The sequence below is a fragment of the Mauremys reevesii genome, linkage group 10, assembly GCF_016161935.1.
Source record: "Mauremys reevesii isolate NIE-2019 linkage group 10, ASM1616193v1, whole genome shotgun sequence".
In the NCBI taxonomy this organism is placed as follows: domain Eukaryota; kingdom Metazoa; phylum Chordata; order Testudines; family Geoemydidae; genus Mauremys; species Mauremys reevesii.
Genome location: NC_052632.1, coordinates 53356839 through 53380875, shown reverse-complemented (window position 1 = coordinate 53380875; position 24037 = coordinate 53356839). Strand labels below are relative to the sequence as shown.

At 54.6% G+C, this 24037-nt stretch overlaps 1 protein-coding gene across 1 annotated transcript in view; it reads right to left on the bottom strand.

The window, feature by feature from the left end:
• Window positions 1–219: 219 nt before the first annotated feature.
• Window positions 220–24037, bottom strand: part of C10H16orf96 (chromosome 10 C16orf96 homolog) — a 36292-nt gene continuing 12474 nt past the window's right edge. Inside the window, exons 4-16 of the mRNA XM_039490236.1 lie at window positions 23077–23163; window positions 21912–22065; window positions 19426–19511; window positions 15124–15234; window positions 13510–13584; window positions 11174–11338; window positions 7214–7332; window positions 6054–6116; window positions 5845–5940; window positions 4598–4775; window positions 3276–3375; window positions 2525–2614; window positions 220–957 (exon numbers count right to left, since the gene is read on the bottom strand). Coding sequence (XP_039346170.1) covers window positions 818–957; window positions 2525–2614; window positions 3276–3375; window positions 4598–4775; window positions 5845–5940; window positions 6054–6116; window positions 7214–7332; window positions 11174–11338; window positions 13510–13584; window positions 15124–15234; window positions 19426–19511; window positions 21912–22065; window positions 23077–23163 — 1464 coding nt within the window. The 3' untranslated portion in view covers window positions 220–817. The remainder of the gene's footprint in view (window positions 958–2524; window positions 2615–3275; window positions 3376–4597; window positions 4776–5844; window positions 5941–6053; window positions 6117–7213; window positions 7333–11173; window positions 11339–13509; window positions 13585–15123; window positions 15235–19425; window positions 19512–21911; window positions 22066–23076; window positions 23164–24037) is intronic.

The window sequence follows — 24037 nt, the reverse complement described above, 5'->3', positions numbered from 1 at the left end:
GGGACCTCAATGCAACATATCTGGGCCTGGGTGCAGGGCCGGCTCCAGACCCCAGCGCGCCAAGCGCGTGCTTGGGGCGGCATGCCGCAGGGGGCACTCTGCCTGTCGCCGGGAGGCGGCTCCGGTGGACCTCCCGCAGGCATGCCTGCGGATGCTCCACCGGAGCCGCGGGACCAGTGGACCCTCCGCAGGCACGTCTGCAGGTCCACCAGAGGACCAGGACCGGCGACCGCCAGAGCGCCCCCCGCGGCGTGCCTCCGTGCTTGGGGCGGCGAAATTGCTAGAGCCGCCCCTGCCTGGGTGATCATTATAATGATTCAACAGCCAAGCTAGCCACAGGCCCCTGAGCAGGGCAGCCTTTTGGACTCATCACAAGCTCCCATGGCCTGGGGAATCCTGCTGGTAGGGCGGTTGGCTCAGCTCTGCCCCAGGGGTCCCGCTGTGCCTCGTGGATCCTGGCTGTGACTCTGTGTTAATGCAGAGATTATAATGAGGTGACACATGCGGCCAGGGGCAGCCCTCCCAGCCCCAATCCTGCCCCCGCATGGCTGCCCCCAGCAGAGCTCCTGGTAAAGCTGATGGCTGGTAAGTCCCTGCTGCATGGAGCCCTGCCCAGAAGAAACCCCTCTCGTTGGCCCGGTTGTAAGGGAGACGGTGGGTCTGGCCTGCTGGCGGTGCCGTCCAACGGCCATGTTCCGCAGGGATGCCTGGCGATGGCCGTCCTGCGCAGCGACATAGCACAGTATTTACACAAGGAATGGTGGGTAAAGGAAGGGGTGGGGGCAGGGCCTGTGGAGCTGCCACAGTCCCTTGTGGCTCACAGGCCGGCCACCGCCCCCTCGCTTGGCAGCTGTCCCGGGGGGAGCTCGGTCTTCACCCGCACGGTGCAGGCCGGCAGCTCCTGGGCAAGCTGCGACTTGCTCCCTGCGGACGTGGCCCTCGTCCGGATGACAGAGGCTGCAAAACATAGAGGCAAGAAAACACACTCAGCCCATGGGCTGGGTGACTCAAGGCACCCCCAGCCCCAGGGAGTCATGACTACCAGCTGGCAAGGGGGTGCTTTATAACCACCCCTGGAGTTCAAGAGGGTGAGACCAGGGGCGGCTCTACCGTTTTGGCCGCCCCAAGCAGTCATGCGCGGGAGGTGCCCCGGAGCCGCGGGAGCAGCATAGCTCCCGCGGGCATGACTGCAGAGGGTCCGCTGGTCCCACGTGGCTCGGCTGCGGACGGTTAACGGATCCCGCGGCTCCGCTTGAGCTGCCGCAGTCATGCCTGTGGGAGGTCCAGCCAAGCCGCGGGACGAGCGCCTCCGCAGTAATGCCTGCGGCAGGTCCAGTCGTCCCGGGGCTCCGGTGGACCTCCCGCAGGCATGACTGCGGCACGTCCGCCGGCCCAGCCTGCCGCCCCCTAGATTTGGCCGCCCTAGGCACCAGCTTGTTTTGCTGGTGCCTAGAGCCGCCCCTGGGTGAGACAGGGAAGCCTGCCCACCCCCAAGTTCCCTGGCAGCCTGGGGTAGGGGGTGGAGCTGGTCCACAGGGGATGCTGTGTGGAGGCTCCAGGGATCTGCCTCCCCTCACTCAGCTGTGACTCTGCCCGTGAGACAATGAGCTGAGTGGGCCAGAGCCCACAGTGATGTGACAGCTGTTATGACCTAGAGCCAGGGCCTGGTTCCTGCCCCCTCTTCAGCGCTGACCTCAGTGGGGTTCCTCTGGCGGCCTCGCATGCAGCTGGCACAGCCACACCACTCTCACCACCAGGAGCTGCCTGGCACCACGGCAAGGCACTCGCTGTGCATGTCATGGATGCTGGGTTGGCCAACCCCATCCCCTGACATCGACAAGGACGGCAGCCACCAAGTCCACCTGGGAGAGCCACGTCCCCAGCGGGGTCTGCTGGCCACTGGCCGAGGGTGGCTGGAGCTCTGCGCTGCTCCAGGGCAGCAAGCCGGTTGGCTGGCCTAGCAGCTCGCTCTCCTCTCCACTGCCTGCAAGTCTCTGAAGCTCAGATCGACCCTGCATAGTTGCAGACCCGCTCCTGGGTTTGCTCCAGACTGTCTCCAGACCCTGCCCCTCCTCGCTTTAGTCTCCTCCCTACTGCCTCTGCTCATCCAGCACCCACTCACCCTGCGCCGCTGCACAACCCTCCCCACAATCCCGCTCTCCCTTGGTGCGAGAGCCTTCTGCACTGCAGCCACTGCCAGATCTCCATAGAGTGTCATGCCCCCGCGCGTCAGGTCTTTCCTACTGCCCCTTGCCCATGCCCGGCTCCCTCCGCCTGCATTCCCTGACTCTGCACAGCTTGTGTGCAGGCTAGTACACAAGAATAGTGTTGCGCTGTGTGACCTTGGCAGTTCCCAATGTCATGAGCCTGCCAGACGCACTCCCCCTGCCATCACAGGCACGTATTTCACTGTGCACTCACAGAGCAGAGCTCTGGAGCCAGGAGCCATTCTTAATGCTAGCCAGGAGAGGCAGGCCCTGACCAGCCCCTCGGAATGCCACCCAGCAGGGACACCAGCACTCACATGCATAGGGTGACACATAGTGGCTGCCATAGGTGGCAGAGCGGGTCCTTTCCATCCCATGTTTGGAGGGTGGCCGGGGGGTCTTTGCTGCTGCAGAGTGAAGAATTGAAAGAGACCGGTTAGCGTGGCAAGAGGCCAAGCAGTACGGGGAGTGCAGGGAGGCCAGCCCAGCAGGGATATCCCCAGGACAGAGCAAGACTGGGGGTGCATGGCTACCAGGAGGAGATCTCACCCCTGAGCAGCCATCTTGGGCTCTGGCCCTGTGTATGTATGGAGAAGGGTGGGGCCAGGGATTCATGTCAAGCCCCCATGGGAATGTCTGAGTTGCTGTCCACACGGCACTCCCTACAGCAGCTTTCCGAGTCTCTGCTCATGCCTCATGGCTTCACTCAGTCGGGCTGGGCACATGGCGTATGTCCATCAGGTACCCCGCGGTGCCCAAACTGCCCAGCCCAGGGGGCTGCACTGGGAACCCACTAAGGCCACTTAGAATGTGTATACAATGGAGCTGATTGCAGCCCCCTTCATCTTCAGGGCCACCTATGCTGACTACAGATCCCAGCATGCAATGCTCCATTTTGGGCTGAGTAGCTCGAATGCCTGGAGCTAGTGCGTGTTGCATGCCGGGGGCGGGGTCATCTGCGCATCTTCACTCTAAAAGTGCAAGTGGCCCCAGCTGCGTTTAGCCCATGAGCTGCACCCCTCGCCCTGCCCCACACCCTCTGCCAGAGGAGCTGCCCCTCCAACCAACCTGAGAACTCCTTTTCCAGAGAGACACTCCGGTTTGCCAGCTGTGAGCTCACCCTGCCCTTGTAGAGAACTCCATTAATGCCCAGGATATCCACTTCGCTCTGCAAGGAAGAACACAATGTGCATGGAGATCTCGCCTGAACATTGCTCTCCTCACACCGGGCACCCTGACTTCCTCCCTGCTGCTAATCTTTTCCTCTCCCCCGCCCGTCACCGACCTCCTGACACTGCCTGCCTTAACCCTCTCATCCACAGCCACTGCCCTTCCTACCTCCCTGCCAGATCAATCCCCTCCAGCAGGTTCTCCTGGTGGCCCCATCTCCCCATGCTGGCCCTCGGCTCGATGCTCCAGTGGAGAAGTGGGCTGTAGTGAGGCGGCCTGGCTCCCAGCTGCACCTGAGGGGGCCGAACCAGCACAGCAGCCGAAGTGGGCGGAGTCACCACCGCCTGTCCCCGTCCCCCGGAAGTCAAGGGGCGGGACAGGAAGTATAAAGTCCCGGCCCCAACACTCAGTTGCGCCCCGGCCGCTGGAGAGGACAGATGCTGGTGCCCGAGCTCCTGCTGAACCGAGCCTGCCCCGAGCCCGGTACCCAGAGGAGGACTGGCCAAGCCTGCCCCGAGCCCGGTACCCACAGGAGGACTGGCCGAGCCTGCCCCGAGCCCGGTACCCAGAGGAGGAGTCGAGCCCACCCGTGCACCTGTCTCCTGAGGAGCCCATGCTGGTGGACCCCCCTGCCGAAGCCACGACGACACAGGTACCAACAGAGGGGCAGATTGGAAGTGGCCCGGGGATAGCCGACCCCAGTCTGGCTGCCGCCGACCCTGAGCCTATGTCAGTGTGTTCTGACCAGGATCCCCACTGACTGCAGCGGATCCCTGCCGCTGCTAGGGCCCCGGGCTGGGACGCAGTGGAGTGGGTGGGCCCGCGTCCCCCCTGCCACCCTCCTCACGGGTGGCAGTCTCCCGCTCACCCCCAACGCTCAGGCTTAGAAGCCTGGACTTACCTGTTTGCTGCTCAGCCCTGCCTGAGGGTCTGAGCCCAGGACTACTGTTTGTTGCCCCGCCCTGACCTAGGGCTTGGGCTTAAAGTACTGTTTGTTTGCTCAGCCCTGCCTGAGGGTCTGAGCCTAGGACTACTGCCTGTTGCCCCGCCCTGATTTAGGACGTGGACTTTAAGACTGAATGGCTACTCAGCCTCCTGTAGTGGGGCGGCCTGGTTCCCAGGCGGACCCTTACAAGGCCCCAAGGCAATTGGTCTCAGGGAAGTGCTGTGCTGAGGTTAGCATGGGAGGGGAACACACAGGGCAACACAGGCTGGCTTACGTTATCGTAGGTGAGGACTGTCGGGTCTCCGTAGGGGTACATGGTGGTAAGAGCCTTCACCTTGGACAATCGCTTGATGGGGTAGGCGGCATGTGCCTGGCATTGCCAGCACTGCTGGGAGGAGAGCTGCCCACGGCTAGTCATTTCACGCCCGTCATTGCCCTCTACAGCTTGCTCCCTGGGGAAGGAGAAAGCAGGCAGTTTGCTGCAGAACCCTGACCTTGCCCAGCCAAGAATCAGCCAGTCTCCTAGAGGAAAGCAGATGAGCAGGGCTCTGCATGGATCTTGCAATCTAGCCAGCCTGTGCTGCTGGGAACTTGGAGCTCCCTTGGACTGGCTCAGGGAGTTTCAGAGAGCTGGTAAGAAGCAACTGGTGTTCCAAAGAGAGAGAAATTTCATGCTAAGCCAGGTGCTTCAGGGGTGACGTGCTGGTGTCCGTTCCCTCAGGCTGCAGATGGGTGTCAGCACCAGCAGGGGGCAGGCCTGCAGCAAGGTGACAGCTCTACAATCTGGTTAAAGTTCCCAGTGGGCAAGGAGTTTCTCCCCAGGTCAGAGCAGCAGGGCCGCGACAACAGGTTTGGGCCCCGGTGAAGAAAATTTTCAGGCCCCCCAGCAAAGGCGGACTGGCTAAACAGGGCCAGGGAAGCCGGGCCCAGGGCCCCCTTCCGGACTGCCGAGCCCCGATAATTTGTACTGGCTTCTCTCCCCTCTCGTCAGCCCTGCAGAGCAGTGCCCTGGGGTAGGGTGTGCAAGAGCAAGGGCTACGTAAATCTACTGCCCGTGGCAGGTGTCTTGCAGGGGTGACATCCACTGGCAGTGCAGGAGCCCTGTGGCAGGGACTGGAAACCTGGTTCCACTCCTGCTCAAGTCACTCACAGGATTGAAATGCCTCGCCGGACACAAGGGCTGAGCCAGGTGCCTGACCCCAGCAGAGCAGAGAGCATCTAGCACCCAGTGATGGGGCACCACTGAAAGGAGGCAAGTGGCTTAGCATGAGCCTGTAACGGGACTGCAGATCTTCAGAGTGAGAGAGGGGCTGATTTAGGTGCCCCGGCGAGCCAGATGGCGAGCTGGTCACCCAAATTAGAGGGCTGGGAAGTACACAGGCAGCATGTGAGGAGTCCGCCATGCAGGCCCAGGAGCAGCCAGGTACATGGCACATCCCTCGTCAGACGCAACTGCACGAGAGGAGCCTCCTGGCTGGTTTAGCCATGCTGGGACCTGCAGCTCCCTGGGGAATTGCTCACCTTGCTCGCTGCTGAAGTGCCAGGTACTCGTAACCGTTGGCACTAGCCGGACGTGGCCGGGAGAGCAGATTTGCTTTTCGGACCGTCACCAGGTGCCTGCACAAAAGTAATGGTATAAAAAAAGTCAAACAGTGCCCTCTAGTGGAAACACCCTATGCTCACTTGGCTCAGCCAGAACCACAGGAAATGTGGCATTGCTTGATACTCACGGCCCAGTCATCATGGCCACGGGTCTGTCACAGGAAATACACTTCACTCGTTCAAAGAGCTGCCTGAAACAGACACAGTGACTTGCCTTATGCCGTGCTCATGCTACGCTGTAGCCTACAGCAGAGCTCACAGGTGGCTCTGACCGTAGCTTATAAACACATTTATTTTGATTTGTATTACGGTAGCACCTGGAAATCCCAAATCCCAGAGATCAGGGCCCTGGACATGTACAGTGAGAGCCAGTCCCTCCCCCGAAGAGCTTACACTGTACAAAGGGGAAGGAGGAACCAAAGTGAGGAAGTCACTTGTTCAAAGTCCCTCAGCAGTTCAGGAGCAGAGCCAAGACCAGAAGCCAGGTCACCTGAGTCCCAGCCCAGTGCTCTGTCCACTGGCCAGAGTGGCTTTCTAGAGCCCCCTCTATAAATCAACCCCAGGAGCTCAGGTCAGTGATTCTTGCCTTGGGCATGAGTAATAGAGGAAAGAGAAACATTAACTCCATTCTCCAAACAGTCTAGGTGAGACTGAGCATTTGCTGCAGGTGTTGAGGAGGCCAATCTGTCCTTCGCTTTTGACACATGGGCCTTGTGTGTGGGGGCAACTGGAGGGGATGTGGAGCAGCTGCTCCAGATTCACTGAGACCCTTGCAAGCTGCCAGGTTAAATCCTGAGCTTCAGGAGAGAGCAGGACTTCCCATAACTAAGGGTCTGTGACTGACTGTGTGTGAAGCCAGAGTCTATCAAACATGATACTGACAAGCCTGTTAGAATCCAGACCATTGGTCATGGCAAGGCTGGTGAAGCCCTTGTGTATACAATGTTTTCACAGCTGCCCTTGTCTTTAAAGGGAGGTGCCCAAAGAGATTACAGCTCCCAGCAGGCAATCGGGGCTCCATCATGGTGCAAGGAGTTTGGTGGCTAGCAGCAGGATGCAGCATTGCTTGCTGGGACTAGTGGTTCACTTGGCTGCATCTCTATGAACGTGGCTGCCTTTGGCTCCATTTTATCCAGCAAAGTGCAGCCCTGAACTCTGGGCTGCCTGCCCACACAGTCCTTGGCAGGGCACAGCCCACCTGCTCCTTTGTGATCTCTCCAAGGTAGAGCCAGAGGGAGGGCCCAATACTCCAGTCCCCTCCACAGCACCCTGCCTCTCACCCACTCACCTTTTAAAGCCAGCGGCACTGTCAGCATCAAAGCGGGGGCCCTCACTCAAATACTTCTTAATGAACTTCCACACTTCCTCCAGCTGCTTCCGCAGAGGGTCCAGGGCCATGTGGTCCAACTGCATAGAGATGGAGGAGAGAGAAGCCAGGTGACCAAGAAAGGAGCCCTGCCAGCAGCAGCAGGCATCTGCCAGTCTGCACTTTACTCCCCCTGTAATGGAACGCTAAATTGTGTTATACTGTTCAGCCATTAGATGGCACTGTCTGTAAAAGACCTTATTTAAGCTAACCTCAGCCACACCTGGCAGAGCACTAAAGGATATCATAGTGAACACATCTGATGTGTACCTCTCTGAGAAGTAAGCTCTGGAGTCAGTCCATAACTGATGCAGAAGCCTGACCTGCTAATAGCAGCCCTGCAACCTACCGCATACAAGAAGTACATGACATGGTGTCAGAAGTAAACTAGTGCCAGAGGGGAACAAACAGAAGGAACAAAGCAACAAAGGTTGCAGGAGATCATCAACGTGCCACTCTTCAATGCCCCAGAGAACCTCAGTTTTGACAAACCTTCACAGTGGAAGCAGGATTTTGCAAGATTTCAAATTGCTACAAAGCCCCACCAGTTAACTGGAGATATACAGGTATCATTTTTAATGTATACTATGGGGAAGCAGGCAAAGCATATCTTTAAATCCTTTCAGTTTACTGAAGACAGGCACAAAGATGACTAGGAAAGGGTTCTGGCTATGTTTGATGCATACTTTATACCTCAGAGAAATGTGGTTTATGAAAGAGCATGTTTTCACCAGAGGATTCATTAACCATGGGAAAATATTGATTTTTTTTTTATAAGAGTTCTACGTGCATTAGCTGAAAACTGATTTTGGGATTGCAGAACATGAAAATTTAACCCTAGCTACAGCTATACAGATAACAAAGCAGTCTAAACTAGTCAGACAGCAGAATCACAGGCAGGAGCTACTTGAAAAACCTGAAACTAGCTTAGAAGCTATAAACACACATTTGATTGTTAAAAGTCATTATCATGAAACCCCCGAGGCAAGGAGAGAAAACTCCCAGGCTAAGAGGGTCAAATTCCAGCCTACGTACACACAGTGTAGAAAAAGTCATATCCCAAGAAATGGGACTCAGAGACACAAAATATGGACACTTTGCAGCTGTTTGCTGCACAAAAGCAGTCAAGGAGTTGACTCAAGTGCCATGGCTTCTGGGATCTATCACTTGTGATGATACAGAACCTGGCTGGAGGGTGAAACTGAATATTCATGGAAAGACTATTGACTTTAAAATTGACTCAGGAGCTGACAGTCATCTCAGAAGGGACTTACAATCATCTTGAACCCCTTCCAGACCTGAAGTCACCTGACACCGCTCTGAATAGCCCTGGAGGTATTGTGAACTGCAAGGGCCAGTTCACCACAGAAACAACTTACAAAGACAAAAGCTGTGCATTCAGAATGTATGTGATCAAAGGACCACAGACCAACAGCCTTCTCAGTTGCAGTGTGGCACCCTTGATGGGCCCAGTGAGACAGGTGGAAGAACTTGATGGAATATTTTGTGATATTGGAATTTGAAAGGAGCTCCGGTATAAATCACCTGAAAAGACAATGCTAAACCCTACAACTGGCAGGCTTTCTATCCCATTACTTCATAAAGTGGAAACTGAGTTAAAGAGAATGGAGTGGACTGGACTATCAAGAAAAATGTCTGAACCAACAGCATAGTGTGCCCCACTGGTATCGGTTACAAAGAAAAATGGAAAGATACAATCTGTGTGGATCTGAAAAGACTTAATGAAGCAGTTGTCAGAGAAAAATATATCCTCCCAACATGGGATGACTTCCCCTCAGAGTGAAAGGAGCTACAATATTCTCCAAACTGGATGTCTCAAGTGGACTATGGCAAATTCCTTTAGCTAAAGAAAGTGCTAAACTGAGTATATTTATCACACCCTTTGGGGGATTTTGCATTTGAAGTTTACCTTTTGGGATTGCTAGTGCACCTGAATGTTTTCACAGAAAGACAACAGAACTGTTAACGAACAAACACATGGAGCTGTAGTTTTCATGGACAATATTTTGATATGTGGGTCTTCAATGGAAGGACAAGACAAAACCCTCAGCAAAGTCCTGAGCCTAATCAGTCAGTCCGGACTGAAGCTGAACAAGGAAAAGTGCAATTTCCACCTACCACAAATAGGGGTTTGGGTACAGACAATAAGCAAAGATGGAAAAGTCCCTTCCTGCTGGTGGCAGGGCAGATAAGCCCATCAGTGCACAGTGCAGTCAGCAGTGATTAGAGAATGGAGCCCAGGCCTGTGCCCTTTCCTCTCCATCCCTGTGCCAGCTGAATGGATCCCTGTAGGGGTTCGGCTGGGGCTCGTCCCCCTCAGGGGTGGCTGGGAACCAGGCCGCCTCACTACTTAGGTCCAGTGAGTCGGGGAATTAGCCTGGCTGGGCAGCAAACAGTCAGCACCTCAGGCTCTCAGGCAGGGGCTGAGCAAACAGTTTAATATTAGCAAGCCCCGGCCCTGGGTCAGAACGGGGCAACGAACAGTCAGGAGCTCAGGCCCTCAGGCAGGGGCCGAGCAGACAAATAAGTTTAGGACGCCCAGGTCCTAGCTCCGAAGGACCAGGGATGGGGGAGATGGCCACCCGCGAGTTGGGTGGCAGGGAGGATGCAGGCCCTCCCACTCCACTGCATCCCAGCCCGGGGACCTAGCAGCGGCAGAAGACCTGCTGCTGCATCAGTGGGGATCCTGGCCGCAACACACTGACATTGGCTCTGGGTGTGCTGCAGCCAGACTCGGGTCGTCTGCCCCCGGGCTACTTCCTACCTCCCCCTCTAGAGGTACCTAAAAGGTAATAATTGGAGATATACTAATCTCCTAGAACTGGAAAGGACCTTGTAAGGTCATCAAGTCCAGCCCCCTGCCTTCACTAGCAGGACCAATTTTTGCCCCAGATCCCTAAGTGGCCCCCTCAAGGATTGAACTCACAACCCTGGGTTTAGCAGGCCAATGCTCAAACCACTGAGCTATCCCTCCCCTTGTGTCTGGATGGAGTCTTCCAAGGAGTCAAGCACCATGGGCTCCTCTGGGTACCCGGCGGGGGGTAGGCTTGGCAGCTCCTCTGGGTAACTTGCCAGCGGCAGATTTACCAGCTTCTCCGGGGGCTAGTCAGCGTCTGGCCAGTCCTCGGGTCGGCCGCAAGCTGCAGGAGTCTCCCAACCGGGAGCTAGGCCACAGGCATCTGGCTTCTCCAGCAGCCGGGCCTCTAGTGAGCTCTGGGGTTGGGTTTTTGTACTTCCTGTCCTGCGCCCTGACCTCTGGGGGACGGGCGCAAGCTCCACTGGCTCCACCCACTTTGGCGTCTGGAGGGGCTCATCCCCCTCCGAGGAGGCTGGGAACCAGGCCGCCTCACTACAATCCCTCAGTGAGGGACTCGAAAGCAGGGGCAGCACACTCCCTCCATGGGGAGACACCTGCCACATTAGTGCCCCAGGGCCAAGGCATCAGAGCTCGGAGCAGCCCTAGGGTAGAAGGGAGTATGTGGGCCAGATTCTGCTGCCATTGGGAGGGACTGCATTTACTCGAGTGGAACAGAGCCAGGCCTACCCTGCATGTTTCCTTGATCCCCTGCCCCTCACACAGAGGGGAGCTGGTCGGCCTGTCCCCATGCAGCATGCTGTTTACCCAGGGAGCTGGCTGCAGGGAAGGAGGGCAATAGGGAGAGTGATCCTGGTCTCACTCCAGTTTCACTCCAGCAGAGTCCGGTGTCTTTCCATTTACATGGTGTGAAAGGAAGATCAGGCTGATGGTGCTTTACACCCTGTTCAACTGCAGCTTGTACCCTAGGCCCCTCTCCCCACTTGCTCTGGAGTGTAGTGATTTCATGCGCTGGCCATTCCCTCCCTCCCCGGTGAAGTTGCTACCTTGGAGTCCATGTCACTGAACAGCTTCTCCAGTGCCTTCTGCCAATCCTTGTCTTGCAGGGACATCTTCTGCAACAGATCCTGCATCATCTCGCTCAGCTGAGTGGTGGCGCTTTGCAGCTCCCTGTGGTTCACCATGGCCTCCAGCGCACTCTTGTCCGCTTTCTAGTGGAGAGGCAGCGTTTTAAAGGGCTCGTCCCATCCTAGGTGGCTGTGATGCAAGGACTCAGACCTGGTGGGTTTTGGGATTCCACTGCCCCTGCCCCATGGCTTCAGCCTACAAAGCAGATACCCTACAAGCTAGGACTTTCCCTCCGTTCAAAGGGTGGGACCTGCAATTCTGGAGCAGAGGCTGCTGAGCTCTGTGTAGGCTGCATGTGCAGCATCACTAAGGACAGAGTTGGTTTAGCACGTGGGCAAAGGCACTGTAAGGGGTGTGAGCCAAGGGGCGGTTACTGTAAGGAAGCGGTTTCTGGAAGAATTAATAGAATCACAGGACTGGAAGGGACCTCGAGAGGTCATCTAGTCCAGTCCCCTGCACTCAAGGCAGGACTAAGTATTATCTAGACCACCCCTGCCAGGTGTTTGTCCAACCTGCTCTTAAAAATCCCCAGTGATGGAGATTCCACAGCCTCTCTAGGCAATTTATTTCAGTGCTTAATCACTCTGACAGTTAGGAAGTTTTTCCTAATGTCCAAGCTAAACCGCCCTTGCTGCAATTTAAGCCATTGCCTCTTGTCCTATCCTCAGAGGTTAAGAAGAACAATTTTTTCCCCTCCTCCTTGTAACAACCTTTTATGTACTTGAAATCTGTTACGTCCCCTCTCAGTCTTCTCTTCTCCAGACTAAGCAAATCCAATTTTTTCAATCTTCCCTCATAGGTCATGTTTTCTAGACCTTTAATCATTTTTGTTGCTCTTCTCTGGACTTTCTCCAATTTGTCCACGTCTTTTCTTAAACGTGGTGCCCAGAACTAGATACAATACTCCAGCTGAGGCCTAATCAGTGCGGAGTAGAGGGGAAGAATTACTTCTCGTGTCTTGCTTACAACACTCCTGCTAATATATCCCAGAATGATGTTTGCTTTTTTTTGCAACACTGTTACATTGTTGACTCATATTTAGCATGTGATCCACTATGACCCCCAGATCCCTTTCTGCAGTACTCTTTCCTAGGCAGTCATTTCCCATTTTGTGTGTGTGCAACTGATTGTTCCTTCCTAAATGGAGTACTTTGCATTTGTCCTTATTGAATTTCATCCTATTTACTTCTGACCATTCCTCCAGTTTATCCAGATCATTTTGAATTTTAATCCTGTCCTCCAAAGCACTTGCAACCCCTCCCAGCTTGGTATTGTCCGCAAACTTATAAGTGTACTCTCTATGCCATTCTCTAAATCATTGATGAAGATATTGAACAGAACCAGACCCAGAACTTTTAAGGCTGGTCCAGGTGCCTCAGGCCTCAGGGGCCAGACCAGTGGTGAGGAGCCAGGATTTATGTAATGGGAGACCTGGATTTGGTACCAACTGCAGGATCCCACCTCTCTTGCTTAGTGGGGATTAAGGGCCCAGTTCTACCAGGTGCTGCACAACCCCTGCACGGTGCTGTGAGCTCCCATCCTATCTTGGAGGGAGAGGCTGGGACTGCCCAGGAGACAAGCAGTGGTGACAGGGCATGGCTAGGGTCCAGAGCGTGAAACGAGGAGCAGATCCCTGGGGCTCAGTCAGAGACGGGTGGTGTCCCGACCCAGGCAAGAAACAGAAAGGGTTAAATGCCTAGCACTGAGGCCCTGGTCCTAAAGCAACAGAGGTACCTATCCTCCCTAGGTGACTAAGCTACACTTCAAAAGACCTGCCTGGACCCCGCTCCGTTCACAGCCGGAGAGAGAGCGAATTAGAGATACTGAGAAATTCATCTCAGCCATAGCGGAGGGAATGCCTTCTGTTCTGAGACCAGGCGGTCGCAGCGCCCCCTGTGAGCCCACAAGGAGCGCAGCGACTGGGGCTAACTGAGATCACCCAGGAAAGGCTGGGCCGCTCTATGCACCATGGTCAGAGTTTAAGGTCCAGGCACCAGGCTTGCAGCTGCTAGGATTTATTCCCTTTGCTGTGTTCTTTCCTAAGCTTCAGGACCTGCCCACATGGGGTGAGATAAGTGCCAGGCTCATGCCCTGCAAGTTCAAGGGCACCATCGGGAGAAATGTGTTCTGTGCCTGGGCCATTTGTGCAGTGAGAGCTGAGCTGGACCCTGTACTGCAAGGCCAAACATATTATGGAGGAGGAGGGAATAAGCCCTTACCCCTGAGATCGGTGCCACAGGGTGTCTCCACTCACCACATTCATCTCCTGCTCCAGCAGGGCTTTGTCTGCTTTATTCAGGTCCAGCTGCTGAACCATCGCCCGCAGGTTCTGTGGGCAGGCAAAACACGCTGTTGTAGTCAAGCGTTTCCTAGATGTTTAGGCCAGAAGGGGCCACTACGACCCTCTAGTCTAGTCTGTATAACCCAGGGTACAGAACCTCACCTTCCTGCGTCCAGCCCAGGAACTCAGGGCTGAGTGAGAGCAGCTGTTTTACAAAGAGATGTCCACTCATGATTTAAGCTTCAAGGGATGGAGAATCCACCAGGTGCCTGGGCAAGTTGTGTCAATAGTTAATTCCCTCATTTAAAAAAAGTCTGAATTTGTCTAGCTTTAGCTTCAAGCCACTCGGTCTCTCTCACTCTACCTTTGTCTGCTGGATTAAATCAGAAACCCTCCCCCCCATGTAGACTCTTGGAGGCCATGATCAAGTCACTCTTTAACCATCTTTTTGATAAGCTAAACAGACTGCGCTTCTTTAGTCTCTCACTAGCCCTCAGCTCTGCCTCATTCTTCTCCTGTAGTGTCAAGCTGCCTGTATGTGTCAGTCCTGGGCAGGGACAGTCAGCACAGAACTTCAGGGCCAACCAAGCCACAGGGGGGTGGCGGATGCTAGGGTCACAAATCATCCCACAGTCTGTGGCCATGAGTGGCAAGAACTGGCCATGTCATTTTCCCACCCATCTGGGCACCTCGTGCCCCATCTACCCCCTGGCACAGAGGGGTTGTGGCATTCTCACAAGGCACAGTGACAAGGAGCACGGCCTGACCTGCATCTGCACTGCTGCTTTTCTCACCACACGACCATACGCAGGGCCGGCTCCAGGGTTTTTGCCGCCCCAAGCAGAAGAAAAAAAAAATAGCTGCAATCGCGATCAGCTCTACCGCCGTAGCTTCAGTCTTCAGCAGCAATTTGGCGGCTGGTCCTTCGCTCCGAGAGGGTCTAAGAGATCTGCCGCCAAATTGCCGCCAAAGAGCCGGATGTGCCGCCCCTCACCGTTGGCCACCCCAAGCACCTCCTTGCTGGGCTGGTGCCTGGAGCTGGCCCTGACCATACGTCAGCCATGTTTGTGCTGCAGCCCCACCAAGCTGCCTAACTGTGTTTGTCCCAGTGCCTTCTGGGAAATCTGGGCAGCTCTCCCTTTGTGCCTGGTGCGTGCACCACATGTGGCATTCCACGAGTCATGAAGGGCCCAAGGGAAAACCTCATACAAACTATTTAACCCTCCCCCCACATCCCTATGAGGTCCCAAAGCAGCTGGAGGCCAGTTTCCTGAGCGAAAGCCCCTGGGATCAGGAACCCAGAATTTTCCCTGGTTAGGGCCAAATTGTTGCTGGCTCTAGTGCGCATGTGTGAGGAGGAGAAAGGCACAAGAAGCCTTCCCCACCCCTTGCTTCCCTCACATGGGGGGCAGGCCAAAGGCTGTCCCTGCTGGTGCCCTGGTGGGCACCGGCCTCCCCTATGGTGGTGCGGGAGGCTCTGTGCCCAGCAAGGCTGGTCAGACACACACAAGGGGCCCTGCGCCTGGCTGCCTTCCCCCAACCCCTCCTTGGGTGGTGCCTGGAAGGTCGCCGTGGGTTTGCTCTTACCTGGAAATCCCCCATGCTGCTCAGCAGCCTCTCCGAGCCTTTCTGCAGCTTCTCATACTGCTCCTTCAGCTTCTGCACCTGGGCCAGCAAGTCCCTCTGAAACTCCTTCCCCTGAAGAGAGCAAGGCACAGCGCCATCTCAGACACCCAGCACAGCGATCGCCATTTCATGCCCTCTAAAGCTAAGGCTGCCAAGCAGCTTCCCTCCAACGCCTGGCTTTCAGATGCTCTAACATCAGGAATTCCCCAAACGCCTAGATGGGTCAAATGTAAAACATGAAGCCTTGCAAGGATGAGACCTCACTAGGGGCCAGTGGATGGATTTCATAGAGTAAAGCTGACACAGGCTGGATGGGACCCTTTAGGAGGTAATTGGTCCAGCCTACCTGTGCCTCATTAACAGCCTTTCAAATGGGGCCTGGTAGAGGGCAGCTAGTCTCTATAAAGAGCCAGAGAGGAACAAGAAAGTGTGCAGATGGGAATAGGTACATCCCTTTTTGCAGATGACTGTGCTCTAGGGACTAAGCATGAAAGACTTAAAGTAACCACAGAAAGACAAATGAGAAACTCCAGAGAATTTCCAAGTGAGGAAATGATTAGGGATTGAAATTCTCACTTACAAAAACCAGCGGAGTGCTTTCAACCAGGAAGAAAATTTGGGAAGAATGGGACTTATTTTTTTATGGTGAAAAAATTCAGATAGTTCAAAAGTTGATGTTCCTAGGAGTAGTGTTTGATAATAAATTAACTTGGAAAGGTCCCATAGACAGAGGTGAAAGTAAGCCGGTCTGGTCCGGTCCGGTCCGGCGTACTGGCAAGAGCCAGTATGCCGTGCCGGACCACATCAACTTCCACGGCGGGGATTGAAAGGGCTCTGGGCTGTCTGTGGCTGCGGGCAGCCCAGAGCCCTTTAAATCCCTGCCGCGGCTCTGGCGGCCGGGATTTAAAGGGCTCAGAGCTCCCTGCCGCTGCGGGCAGCCCAGAGCCCTTTGAATCCCTGCTGTGGCTGGGATTTAAAGGGCTCAGAGCTCCCCGCCACTGCGGGCAGCCCAGAGCCCTTTAAATCCCAGCGGCGGCTGAGATTTAAAGGGCTCAGAGCTCCCTGCCACTGCGGGCAGCCTAGAGCCCTTTGAATCCCAGCCGCGGCTCTGGCGGCCGGGCCGGGGCTGGGATTTAAAGGGCTCAAAGCTCCCCGCGGCTGCAGGCAGCCCAGAGCCCTTTAAATCCCGGCCGCGGCTTCGGCAGCAGGGCTGGGGCTGGGATTCAAAGGGCTCAGAGCTCCCCGCGGCTGTGGGCAGCCCAGAGCTCTTTGAATCCCGGCTATGGCGGCTGAGCTAGGGTCAGGATTTAAAGGGCTCCGGGCTTCCCTCAGTGGCAGGAGCTCTGGGCCCTTTAAATCCCTGCCCCAGCCCTGCAAAGCTCGGGGTTCCCCTTGGCGGCCAGAGCCCAGGGCCCTTTAATTTGCCCCTGAGCCCCGGGGGGCTCCCAGCCACCTCTGCAGCTGGGAGCCCCTGGTTGATTTAAAGGCTTTGGGTCTCCCAGCCACAGCTGGTTCCCCAGGGCCTTTAAATCTTGAGAGGCCCCGCCTCTTCCGGATGAGGCCACGCCTCCCTCAGGACTCCGGCAGTACCGGTAAATCCTGTAAATTACTTTCACCCCTGACCATAGATAATATCATACAGAAGTGTAAAAGTTGGATGAAGTTACTTAAAAGTGTAGCTGGAAACCAATGAAGTACAGATAAGATGGTACTGGTGATGATATATAGAGCTTTATGGATGCCAGTTTTAGACTACGGTTGACAAGCTTTTGATTCAGCCTCAAAAACAATTCTTAGAAATTTGGAACTGCTCAGGCTCAAGCTCTGCTTGGCATGTGGTGTAATGATAATCCCACCCGTGTATGCACTGCCAATAGCCACTGGAGAAACACCTATAAATCTAAGGATGAAACTATTAGATCTAACCTTTTGGGCAAAGGTAAAAGGAATCATGAAATAGAAGTACAAATTTATGAGGATTGCTGGGAGCTTAGTAGACAAAATAATATGGAATCCCACAGACTTCCTCATATTATCAGGGACAAAAACCGGGTAAAGGTGACATGTACAAAAGACAGATGGAAAGAATGAAAATTTTTTAGTCATGGGAAGTCCAATTATAGCTGGACAATCATTCCCCCATTTGTGGATTTGGAATTGTATGAAAAAGAAAAATGAGGGAAGAAAAAAAACCCAAACATTTTATGACCAATGACATTTCTGCATTTACATATGGAAAATGGGGACAGCTTTGCCAAGTCTATATAGACAGATCAAAAGATGACAATGTGGATACTGTGGGAACAATCTTCTGTGTTCCTAGGCTTGGAACCCAGACATCTAAAAGGCTATCAAATTATGTGCCATTTTGACAGCTGAACTAATGGGGTAATGTTGGCACTAACTTGAATAAGAGCTGAGTAACTGGCTGCAGTTGTAATTTTATCCAAATACTTGTCAGGCATAATGACAATCAGAACAGGAACTTCAGAAAGATGAAATGACCTAATAAGTGAAGTAATGTTCCTAACTACAGAAATAATGTGTGCCATCTGTAAGGCCCGGTAAATCTGAGGATATCCACTTTATATCTGCGGATATTCTATGATTCTATAATATCCACGGACCATGTTTGTGGATTGGATCTGGATACAAATTTTGTATCTGTGCAGGGCTCTAGCTATCTGTGTAACAATAGCATGGAGTCCCGTGCGTATGGGAATACCAGGAAATGAGATGGCTGACAAAACAACAAAGCATGCTCTAAAAAACGAGGGAGGTGGATATTAAAATACTCTTACGTAGACAAGAGTGTGGTCATGAAGGTACTCACAAAGGAATGGCAAGACTTATGGACTAAAGAAACAAAAGGATGAAGGTTTGATGTATGCTCAAAAATCGAAGATAATACTACAGTAGAACCTCAGAGTTCCGAACACCTCGGGAACAGCAGCTGTTCACAATTCTGAAATGTTCATAACTCTGAACAAAACATTACGGTTGTTCTTTCAAAAGATTACAACTGAACATTGACTTAATACAGCTTTGAAACTTTACTGTGCAGAAGAAAAATGCTGCTTTCCCTTTAGTTTTTTCGTTGTTTATGTTTAACACAATACTGTGTAATTTTGCTTTTTTGTGTGAGTCTCTGCCGCTGCCTGATTGTGTACTTCTGGTTCCAAATGAGGTGTGTGGTTGACTCTGGAGTTTGTAACTCTGAAGTTCTACTGTATGCGCCTCAGTCATGCCAGAAAAAGTGGAGTAGTCATTTTTATAGGGTTAACATGTCATTGCGCCTTAAATAATAAGTTAAATGGATTAAAAAGACAGAAAGATGGGCTGTGTAATGTTGCAAAACCAAAGAAATTGTTGATTGTATACTGTGGGCAATAGTCCATGGAAAGTAAATTTCTTTATGAAAAATTAAGTTGGCTTGAAATCAAAGGGACTAATGAGAATGTCAGGGAAATGGAATAGTGCAACAAAAGCCTTACTGCGTTTTCTACAGGATACTAGACTGAGTGCAAAGGAATAAAAAAAACCCTGGCAAAAAAAGAATGAAGAAAGTGGCGGTCCTAGACTCGTATGACTGCTGCATCAAAACCAAACAAAAGACAAAAAGAAACAGGGAGAGGAAGCTGTGACAGAGGCATGAGAAAGCAGGATGCGCCTGCAGGAGACCCTTGACCAGGGTGAAAGGTTTGGGCCTGGAAGCCAGAGCTAAAGGGCTGAAGAAGGCTGAGGGCCAGGGACAGCTGACTCTAGCCAGAGTGGCCAGCAAAGGCAAGGAAGAGCTGTCCAGAGCAGACTCCAGGGGAAAAGGGGGAGAAGAAAAGCCCCCAGGCCTGAGTTTTGTTTTGAGTTTTATGTCAATAAACTGGCTCCAGTGGAAGAGCATTACTGGATAAAAAATGTGTGTGAAGTTTAATACAGAGCCCTGAAGAGGGGAAACTGAGGGCAGCTGCACAGCCATCCCAGGCCACGGGGGGGTGCACAGGAGGCATGGGAGCATTAGCAAATCACACCCTGTGCCCATGCAATAGAGAATACCCTTACATGGGGCACTTGGCATGCATGCACACTTAGGCAAGGGAACACAACTACCATTGCAATCACCCCATTTCTGCATCTATGTCCCATTCTGCTCCTGGTCCCTCCCCACTCTCATTGTAGCCATTGCAAGAGACCATGAGAGAAATAAGATGTGCTCTGAGCTACAGCGCTATCTTGGAACAAACACGCACAGCCCTGGACCCAGATCACCTTGTCTTCTTTGCTTTGCAGGCTGCTTATTTCGTCTTTCATTCTCTCCAGATCTGCAGCTACGTCATCTGAGATCCCAACTTTGGCTGGAACCAAATGAAAGACACCAAAGCTGTGTCTGCACGGAGAGCTCTAGGGAATCCCCCCACCACTGTCACATTACAAGTGCAGCTCCATCCCTGCCAGCAATGGTCTTGTAGTCCACTGCTAGTGGTTCTACCACTGGCTCACCCAGTCCTGCTCTGGGCACGTCCAGGGATGAAGATGCCAGAGCTCTGTCTACACTAGTGCTCCCAATATTGCCAGTCCCAGGTGAGCTGCACCAGTGTGCTAGAGCTGAGGTGAGAGAATGTCCCACAATTATAGCATGTATATGGTTCTCCATAGGGGCAGGTCCTGAATGGATCAAGCAGTAAAGGAACCACAGAAGGAAGGTTTGCTTGAAATCCAGAGCTGCCTTTGGGGGCTCCTCAGACCTGGATTCATAGTAGGAGCCCATCATTAAAGCTAACTCAAGACCAGGCAATGCCTCACAGAGCTGCTGGAGAGAAGTCATCGTCTTGTGGGATAAAGGGTGATGGTGCTAGTGAGGCCAGCAGTGGTAGCTGAAGGAACTTCTCAATGCTTTAGCACTCTGTCCTCCTGCCCTCGGGCTTCCCTGCGAGAGCCCCCATCCAAGGGGGGGGGGTGTTCCTGCTGAGAGCAGCCTCACCACAAGAACAATGTTTCCCTGGCAAGTCAGCTCTAGGGAAGGTCATCAAAGGCAACTCAGCTCTGCAGACAGACTATAGACCTGGTGTCAGGGTTTCTGCTAGGTTTGCCAACTTTCTAATTTCTGAAAACTAGACCCACCCCCACACCACCTCTTCCCCTGAGGCCTCACCCCCAGCCCCCTTCTTTCCAAAGGCCCTGCCCCTCCTCTTCCCCCAAGCAGGGCCGGCTCCAGGTTTTTTGCCACCCCAAGCAAAAAAAAAAAAAAAAGGAGCTGGAGTGCTGCCCCTTCAAAAGTGCCACCCCAAGCACATGCTTGGAATGCTGGTGCCTAGAGCCGGCCCTGCCCCCAAGGCCCCTGCTCCCCAACTCCTCTTCTCCCCACTCCCCATTGCTCACTTCTCTCCCCCATCCCCCTAGCTCGATCCTCCCCACCTCCCTCCCCAGTAGCTGGGCTCCCTCTACTCCAGGGCTGGGATGGGAGCTGCAGCCTGACGTGGCACCTGCTGCCTGGCTGCCCATGAGATGCAGGTAGGAGGTGGTCCTGGCGGAGCAGGGACTGGTGTGGGTTGATGACCCAGCACTTCCCTCCCCACCCCGCCCCCTCCGCTGCCCGTGGTAACCAGACTTTTGGTGTCCGGTCAGATGTATTGACCGGACACTGTACAGGTTCCCTTTGGTTGAAAACCGGACATCTGGCAAGCCTAGCTCCCGCACTTACTGCATCTCTGATTCCTAGATCTCCTCACTTTTCAGGAGGCAAGATGCAGGGCCGTCCCTAGCTATTCTGGGGCCCTACGCAGCCCCTCCGTGGGGGTGAGGGGTGCAGGCCTCTGCAGGGCAGAGTAGGGGGCTGGCCCCAGGCCTCCATGAGAGGGGAATGGGGGGACTGGCCCCAGGCCTCCGTGGGGGGGGCAGGGCTGACTTGGGGGGAGGATGGAGCCACCCCCCAGAACTCACGGGCAGCATGGCTGGAGCCGGGTTGCTACACTTCCTGCCACCAGTGAGTGCAGCCCTGGCCCTGCTGCAGAGCTCAGGGGAGTGGGGCCAGGGCGGGGCGGGGGCCCTGGGGAAAGGCCGGAGCAGGAGCTGGAGCAGCACACAGTTGCGCAGGGCATCAGGAAATTTGGTGCCCCAAATTTCCTGGTGCCTATGCAGCTGCGTACTTTGCGTATGGGTAAGGACGGCCCTGGCAAGATGCTTTTCCCAGCTCCCAGCCCTACAAGCTCCCCCTGGGCTGGGCTCCCTCTGCTCTCAACATCACCAGCAGGAAGAAAGATGCTGCATTCGGGACAGTGCCCAGGCCCCAAGCCAGGATAGTCCCCTGCTCCATCTCCCTGAGAGCTCCACCTCCCTGAGAGCCAGCTTCCCTCCCCCAGAACCGGGCTGGGCCCTGCAAGGACAAACCCCAGTTCCCCTCCCCCAGGACCGGGCTGAGCCCTGCAAGGACAAATCCCAGTTCCCCTCCCCTGGAGCTGGGTTGGGCCCTGCCGGACAGACATCCTCCCCCTGGGTCCCCTCTCCCAGAGCTGGGCTGGGCCCCGACTAGACCCTGACTCCCCTCCCCCAGAGCCAGGCTGGGCTCTGCAGTACTGGCAAGCCGTCCAATCTCATTTGTGTCCCTCCCTCCAGGCAGAGGTTCTGACTGCCCAGCAGGAAGGAGCTGGCTGCACCCACTCAGGTCTGGGCCCTTGCTGCCTTCTAAGGCCCCGGGTTTCTCCTGGAAGACAGGCCCAGCCCAGGGGTGGGAGCCAAGCTGGACGCTGGGGCCTCACCTAGGTGATCTGCTTGCTGCTTGAGCTCATTCTCCAGCAGGCTGATGCGAGTCCCCAAGGCTTCATGCTTGTCCGGCAGCTGGCACAGCTTGCCAAAGGCCTCCCTGACCGTTTCCCGTTTCGAGTCGAGGCTGGGCACAGGGTCTGAGGGTCTCTGAAAGAAAACACCCCCACGCTGGCTTTATGGCAGGCTGGTTCCTGCAGAGAGCTCAGAAAGGGGGTGCTGATCAGAGGGGGGTGGTGGTGGTGGTGCAGGGGACTGGTCGGGGCAGCTGGGTCATATTCGCAGATTCCAAGTTCTCGCTATTGGAAGAACAAAGCAGCAACCGGTGCCCAGCTGCCTCCTTCTGCCTTTGAGAAGAACTGTGCCCACACCGGAGCCATTCATTGGCCTCCCCAAACCATAGGGGTCGGCTAATACAGACACTGAACTCACTCCTCCCTTTACGGCATCAATCATGACACCACCATGCATTACGGAGCTCAGATCAGCCAGGTATCCAGGCTACCCTTGTTAGTGTGCGGGCTCAGGGGTGTCTTGAGTGAGGATGCAGGCTGGTGCCAGTTGCTGTACTCAGGGTGCAGGGCTGTGGCTCTAGAGGTCCCCCATAGATTTCAGAGGCCCAGTAGCACAGGTAGTAGAGCGATTGGCTGGGGACTATAACCAACCCCTGCAATAATCCCTAGGGGGCATTACTAGATGCTGAGGAGTAGTCATGAAGGGGTGAGCCGATCACAGCAGAGGGCATGGACTGCTGGGTTACAGAACAAGTGTGTGTGATGGCAGAAGAGTTTAGTGTGACCTAGCACACCCTGAGAGTCCAGAGGCTTCAACTTTGCAGCATTTTCTTCCCTCTCTGAGAGAGACACCAGCACTCTTGTGCCCTGAATTGGAGCTGATCAGTGATGAGACCCACGTGATCTTGATCTCAGCATGAGTCAGTACAGTAGCCCTGCCTCACCCTGCAGGCTCTTAAAATCTGATCAAATGGTGAACAATAACCCACAGCAAATCCAGAGGGAGCTGGCTTGCCCCATTCAAAGAGTTGTGATGGACACAGGAACACAATTCTCATTGCTCCCAAAATGCTTCTGCTCAACTCTCCCTTGAGTGACCACTCAGTTGGAGATAAGGTCCCCCAGGCAGGCGGGAATCTGCACCTACCTTGTCAGTGAGCGAATCAAAGAGAGAGCTCCACTGCACTATGTCCACCTGTTCGGGGAAAGAAGTCAGCTGTGCCTCCGTCTTGTCCTGCATGCAGAGGAAGAGAAAAGGAGCTGCACATCAGAGGGGAATGGCCTTGCTCTTTATACTGGAGCGAGGGATGGGCAATCCGGGACAGAGCGTGCAGGAACAAACCCAATCCTGCCTCCTGCCAGACCCAATCCTCTCATCAGATTCAGCAATGGCATCATCCCCGCAGTATCTTTCCCTTGCACGTGGCCATGGAGTTCAGGTTCCACCTGGGACTGGAAGTGCGGAAGTACCATGATGGAGCCTGTCTGTGGGGGATCTCCAGACCCAGGAATTTGGAGAGAGGACCGGCCCTAGGAACTAGTGGCCTTCTAAGGTGCCCGAGGGCGGTCCATTGGGGCCACACAGGCAGGGAGAGACCAACGTGCATGTCACTGCTCAGGGATGCGGCTGGAGGTGGTTCTCTGCAAAGGGGATCAGAGGGGACTGGGAGGAGAACCTGAGACTCTTTCACGGTGTGTGTAGGGGTCATCACTGCTGGGAAGCACAAGGGGGGGAGTCACACCAGAGAGGCGTCCTGGGACACTGCACCCACACAGCAGGGCACACCCTGTGCAGTGACACCCTTAGCCTGCTCTAGAGCCAGCCTTCCTTCTCTAGGCACTCCCCCAGCCGGCAACTCCCCAACCGGCAGGCCAATCGCCCACCACCCGCTGCCGTGCAGGGTGCTCTGCTGGGCCGAATGCAACTTCCCTGCCCGAGCCCCAGGCAAAGCGAGAGCTGATCCGAGCTGCCAAATTCAGAGCAGAATGTGAGGCCCAGAAAAGGTGCGTGTGGCTCACGGGCCATGGACTGAGTACGGCTGCTACACCCTGTGAGCAGCAGGGGACATTACTGCAGATAATCAGGGGCCAGGGCCCCAGGCCAATAC